Source organism: Misgurnus anguillicaudatus, chromosome 13 (genome assembly GCF_027580225.2).
Source record: "Misgurnus anguillicaudatus chromosome 13, ASM2758022v2, whole genome shotgun sequence".
In the NCBI taxonomy this organism is placed as follows: domain Eukaryota; kingdom Metazoa; phylum Chordata; class Actinopteri; order Cypriniformes; family Cobitidae; genus Misgurnus; species Misgurnus anguillicaudatus.
Genome location: NC_073349.2, coordinates 24784188 through 24791055, shown reverse-complemented (window position 1 = coordinate 24791055; position 6868 = coordinate 24784188). Strand labels below are relative to the sequence as shown.

The window sequence follows — 6868 nt, the reverse complement described above, 5'->3', positions numbered from 1 at the left end:
CGTTACTTTACTAAAATATGTTCACCACATTCTAAAGCATAGAATCATACTGTGTATTCATTTTATATTGCATATTAAAATTGATTTAATTAGATAAAAATTGTGTACTTTTACTTTTCTTGAGTAAAAGTACGAAAGTACTTTTTACTTTAGTAAAAGTAAAAAAATTACTATATGTTGAATGTACTTAAATGATAAATATAAACCAAAAACTTTAAATTATGAAATGTATTGGAATAAAAATTATGATAATATACTTTAGAATGTATGTTTTCCAAAGAAAAACACTGATTAAATACGAATACTTGAAAATTTACTTTTATGTAGAAAGTAAAAATACTTAAGTCTGATTATTACTAGTATTATACTAGCTATAATAACTATATATTACGTAAGTATATTATATAATTATCCTAAAAATAAATGTATTTACATGTAATGCCTTCATAATGCACAGCATCCTAATAAATGTTCGAATTAAGTTGTTTTGTGTCCCATAAACCAAAAAAATAAATTTCTCTGGCCAAAATTTTTAAATGCTAAATACATTTTGTAGTAAAGCTTAATTTAATATTTTTTTATGTAAAAAATATATTTAGTTTTAACCTTCATACATTAACAAATATTTCAAAATGTATTTCATTTCTAATTTTACAACGCAAACGGCAAAAAATATTTTTCTTGCCCAAAATATAAAAGTTTGTATAAAATATATAAAGTACAAGTATAAAATTAATAACTATGTATAAAAAATTACATTATTATAAGTATTTTTTGCAGTTAAAAATATATTTAATTTTAACCTTTTCAAACCTGTAATTTTACAGGTTAGTAACATACAAAGTTTTTCTTCCAATGCGATGTGAATATAAATGCTTTAAAATATATTCATTTTTTTAAATATATTTCAAAATATATATAACATGGCCAAAAAAATCTATTGGTAAAAAAACATATGTTTTGTAAACATATTTCATTTTAGCACATATATATTTTGGCCATTTTTGTATATTTTGAAATATATTTAAAATAATATAAAAAAAAACATTATATATATATATAGCCGTATGGGGTGCATGCCAAAAACAAAGTGCAACATAATGTACAAAAAATTTCAGAATTTATTGGAAAAGGTTCATTAAAATCAAAGGATACAGAGGTTGAGGGATTTCAATTCAAACTTCATGCTGGCTATGACATTAAAATGGCTCTGGGTTTTCTTGGACCAACAGCACAATATATCATTCTTGGATATGTAACTTGATTCATTGCATCACAATGTTTGCACAGAACATACAAGGTTTTTACATACATACATTTTTGCAACACATGAATGTCACAAAAAAGAATAAACTAAACATTTGATTGGGAAATGAAAAAGGCTGGCAGAACATTGTGTTATGTGTTTCACCATATTAATAATCAATGTACTTTAATCTATCAATATTGTTTTTATTACTGTTGTGTGTAATCTGTTTCCTCATAAATGTTATCATCAGTTTATCATGTGTTTTATGGATGTCACTGAGCTGGGAAACTTCTGGATTCTTAAACCTACATATATTATAAATAATAATGAATCAACAAAAATGTACCATGGTGCTACCATGTTATTTTTAGACATGTTGGCATTGTGATACTAAATATGGTCTATTTGATGTATGGGGAATACAATGTAAATAGCATGGTATATATATATCAAAATACCCTGATATTACATCTGCACCATGCTACCTCCACAATACGTATTTTGTCAGGGATAACAAATTGCAATTAATGAAACTCTTAAACAAAGTAAAAGACTTTCAAAGAATTCAGTAACTTAATATTCAAAAGTTTGGTCACAAAATATTTGGCACATTTTGCTTGTAAACATGAAGTCTGCATATGCATGACAATAGCAATTGTTTGCCGATGAAAACGTGGTTACTCTCAGTGTGAAAATATCTACAGCATGGCTCAAAAGAGATTTGATGTATACCCGATGAGGCTTTGTAAACAGCAGCATGCAGTATGATTTAGAGATTGTGGCATTGAATTTGCACTCTACAGGGAGGACGGCCTGTGCATACTGCAGTGCTTTAAAGATGCTCCCTGTGTTTTAAACATGCTGTCTGTGCACACTACATGCTGACATCTAGTGTACAATTTCAGCATTTTACGTGAGGATTCTACTGTGTTTGGCAGAGAGATTTTGAAACAGTAAACAGCACCATGCAGTCGGTTTGTCATGCATATCAAGAGCCAGGATCAAATAACATGTCACATTCAATCAAATCTTTCACAGTATAGGCCACTACATAAAGTTTTGTATTCCCAAACCCTATTCATGCTGCATATCACATACTGTATATTAAATATTTTCTTTGACCACAAGGTGGCACTATGACATCAATGCCTATACAGCATCTTTTATTCGTTTACCCATATATCCTGATAAAAGATGTTGATCGAATGACTTTATATGTGCTTCATTTGTAGACTGTATGAATCGAAGCAGTTCCCATTGTCTTCTAATTCATTCAAGGAAAGACACTTAGAGACACTGATGGTCATTGGTCTGATAATTCAAAGTTGTGTTGGCTATAAATAGCTGGTGGATTTGGTCTTCCCGAGCCCAATTTTTCCTTCTCTTGGTAATCCAACATTAGTGCTTGAACATACAAGGGCTCCTCTTGTCTAAGGGACGAGAGGTGACACGGTGGAAGAGATTATTCATCTTCCTCCTCCTCTTCCTCTTCTGCTTCAAGGAAGGGGTCGTGTTTGAGGCAGTTCTGGAGGTAGTTGAGGAGGGTACGGTGTAGGTGCTGGGTGCTCTGCTCTTGTCTCAAGATGTGGCCTTCGTCTGGGTACAGCTGAAGGGTGTAGTTGGCCTCCACTTTCACCAGGCGGCTTAGTAATTCAGCGCTGTGCTGGAAATGGACCCGAGCTGAAAACAATATAATTATTGTTATTGAGACTAATACAAAAACAGAAATAAACTGAAACAAGAAAAACTTGAAAACCCAACATTTTTAAAGGAGACATTTTAAAAGACTTTTCATGTAAAATAAATCTTTGGTGTCCCCAAAGTACATATGTGAAGTTTAAGCTCAAAATACCATATAGATAATTTATTATTACATGTTAAATTTGCCACTTTGGCAGTTTGGCCAAATTTTTATTTTTATTTTTTGTCCCTTTAAAAAGAAAAAAAGCTGATTAGAATGCAAAACTGATCGCCATGAGGGTTGTTTGTTGAAATTGAAACTCAGTTGTGTTGTTAAGTATTTTTTCTCTCTCTTTCAATCGCACTAAATGGCAGTGGCGCGGTTGGATAGTGCAGATTAAGGAGCTGTATTATTATAATAAGATCCCCTTCTGACATCACAAGAGGAGACAAATTTCAATGACCTATTTTTTCACATGGTTGCAGAGAACTGTTTACCAAAACTAAGTTACTGGGTTGATCTTTTTCACATTTTTTAGGTTGATAGAAGCACTGGGGACCCAATTATAGCACTTAAACATGGAAAAGTCAGACATTATGACATACTAAGTATAATGATGAAATGAAAATCAAAATTATAAAATAATTATGAGATACTAAGTCGAAGATATGACTATAAAAGTCGTAACTGTGGGATATGTAGTCACTTTTTATCTCATAATTATGATTTTATATTTCATAAATATGACTTTCTATCTATAATTTAAACTTCATATCTCATAATTATGACTTTTATATCGATATTCTGACTTTTAATTTAATAATTTTAATTTAGTGTCACAATTTTGACTTTTTTCCTCATAATTATGATTTACCAAAATATTTTTTTCTTATATGTCAGAAATAGGTTTCTATACCTTTGTGAGATCTAAAATTAAAAATTAACTATACTGAAAAATGAAAGCACACAAAATGAACAAAATTCAAAGATCAAGCTAAAAAAACCCAGATAAAATAAAAAGTACTAGGGCTGTCAAAAGATTAATCACGATTAATCGCATACAAAATAAAAGTTTGTGTTTGCATAATATATCTGTGTGTGTATTGTGTGTAATTATCATCTATATATATAAATACACACATACATGTATATTTTATATGTCAATGACATGTAAATGTTTCTTAAATACATATACGCATGTGTGTGTAATTATATATACAAAATAATTACACACACTGTGCATACATATAAATTATGCAAAAACAAACTTTTATTTTGTATGCGATTAATCGCGATTAATCTTTTGACAGCCCTAAAAAGTACACAAAAATGTTAAACTACAGTACATATTAAGTTTGACAGATATTACAGAAAATATATATATTTTATTTTAGCAGCTGAAACACTGACCATCTGCAGTCCCGTGTATAAGGAGAAAGCGTTCGTCTTTTAGCTTGTGGATGTCGTCCAACAAAGACGCAGTCTGCAAACAACAGAATAATGTATTACTTCGACATAGTAGTGATTGATAATGAATGAAAGATTTAAGGGAAAAAAGCTTACCATATAGGAATGTTCCTCTTTTGCGGGAAGACCCAGGTATCTTTCTGAGAAGGTGGCACCTGAAAATTAAGGTTGATTTCATTTTTTTGACACATACATGTGATACAGATTAAACCAATTATTATACAGATCAGGGGTGTTTTATACTCATATCCCATAATAGTTACTTAGCATGGTACCTTAAAGGATTAGTCAACTTTCTTAAAAAAAATCCAGATAATTTACTCACCACCATGTCATCCAAAATGTTGATGTCTTTCTTTGTTCAGTCGAGAAGAAATTATGTTTTTTGAGAAAAACATTCCAGGATTTTTCTCATTTTAATGCAGTTACAAATTGCAGTTTCAAAGGACTCTAAACGATCCCAAACAAGGCATAAGGGTCTTATCTAGCAAAACGATTGTCATTTTTGGCAAGAAAAAAAAAGAACTTTAAAACCACAACTTCTTGTCTGCCTCCGGTCGTGTGACGCGCCAGCATGACCTCACGTAATACGTCATCACGTCAAGAGGTCACGGATGACGTATGCGAAAGTACTCCCCAGTGTTTACAAGTGTGGAGAAAGAGGACCGCTCCGACGTTGTTGTATGTGGAATGATACTAATTAATGTCTTTGTGTCAGTTTATTGTTTAAAATCGTCCGCAAATATGCGTTTCATATATGTAAAACGTGACCTTTCTACGTCACTACGCAATTACGTGAGGTCGCGCTCCCGCGCCACACGAACGGAGGAAGAAGAGAAGCTGTGGTTTAAAAGTGCATATTTTTTATTTTTCTTGCCAAAAATGAAAATATTTTCGCTAGATAAGACCCTTATGCCTCGTTTGGGATCGTTTAAAACTGTTAAGTGTTGGGGTCCATTAAAGTCCATTAAAATGAGAAAAATCCTGGAATGTTTTCCTCAAAAAACATTATTTCTTCTCGACTGAACAAAGAACGACATCAACATTTTGGATGACATGGTGGTGAGTAAATTATCTGGATTTTTTTAAAGAAAATTGACTAATCCTTTAAAGCAAAGTAATACCATAGTATATTGTAGAAAAAGTGTTGCTTACTATAGAGCTTGAAGTTTGTAATAGGAGCCGCAACAGCAGCACATTTAAACATCTGTTCAGTTGCTGTCAACATCTTCAAACTTAAATAACCACCAAATGCCTGTAATAACAAAAATAAGATTTTAGCTGGGATCATGTTCGTATAGTGTGACAGCAAGCAACAACCGTGAAGGACTTTTTGTTATGATTGGTCAGGTCGCCTGTCAATCAAACTCCTAGGGATGGGTCAATTGCTACTTATTGTCACAGTCAGGGATTGATCCTGATAAGATGATGTATATTTTTAGCATCCAGTCAACTTTGATATGTTCACTACCACCATGTGATGTTGGAAGTGATTTTGTCTGCTTACTGGCCAAAGTCAAAAAACTTAAGCCCACCTTAATCATTATAATATTATATTACTATTACTATTAAATACGCATTCCATTTTTTTTCTATACCCCTAACATTAAAGGAATATTCCATTTTCTTAAAAGAAAAATCCAGATAATTTACTCACCACCATGTCATCCAAAATGTTGATGTCTTTCTTTGTTCAGTTTGAAATTATGTTTTTTGAGGAAAACATTGCAGGATTTTTCTCATTTTAATGGACTTTAATAGACACCAACAATCAATACCCAACTCAACACTCAACAGTTTTTTTAACGGAGTTTCAAAGGACTATAAACGATCCCAAACGAGGCATAAGGGTCTTATCTAGCAAAACGATTGCCATTTTTGACAATAAAAATAACAAATATACACTTTTAAAGCACAACTTCTCGTCTAAATCCGGTCGTGATGCGCTAGCGTGACCCCACGCAATAAGTCATGACGTCAAGAGGTCACAGAGGACGAACGCAAAACTCCGCCCCAGTATTTACAAGTGTTGAGAAAGAGGACCGTTCCTACGTTGTTGTATGTCAAAGTATACTAATTAATGTCTTTGTGTCAGTTTATTGTTTACAATGGTCTGCAAATGTGCGTTTTATATATGTAACACGTGACCTCCCTACGTCACTACGCATTTACGTTAGGTCGCGCTGGACCGGACCTAGACGAAACGTAGTGGTTTAAGAGAGCATATTTTTTATTTTTCCTATCAAAAATGACAATCGTTCCGCCAGACAAGACCCCCATGCCCCGTTTGGGATCATCCACAGTCCCCCGAAACTCCGTCGAAAGGAACTGTTGAGTGTTGAGTTTGGTATTAATTGTTGGTGTCTATTAAAGTCCATTAAGATGAGAAAAATCCTGCAATGTTTTCTTCAAAAAACATAATTTCTTCTCGACTGAACAAAGAAAGACATCAACATTTTGGATGACATGGT

At 32.5% G+C, this 6868-nt stretch overlaps 1 protein-coding gene across 6 annotated transcripts in view; it reads right to left on the bottom strand.

Annotated features, from left to right (window-relative positions):
• Positions 1 to 1103: 1103 nt before the first annotated feature.
• Positions 1104 to 6868, bottom strand: part of LOC129430595 (inactive dipeptidyl peptidase 10) — an 84063-nt gene continuing 78298 nt past the window's right edge. For all 6 annotated transcript variants that reach the window (XM_055187949.2, XM_055187950.2, XM_055187951.2 and 3 more), the window contains 4 exons: positions 5553 to 5652; positions 4494 to 4552; positions 4341 to 4413; positions 1104 to 2929 (listed from right to left, as the gene is read on the bottom strand). In XM_055187949.2, coding sequence (XP_055043924.2) covers positions 2712 to 2929; positions 4341 to 4413; positions 4494 to 4552; positions 5553 to 5652 — 450 coding nt within the window. In that variant the 3' untranslated portion in view covers positions 1104 to 2711. The remainder of the gene's footprint in view (positions 2930 to 4340; positions 4414 to 4493; positions 4553 to 5552; positions 5653 to 6868) is intronic.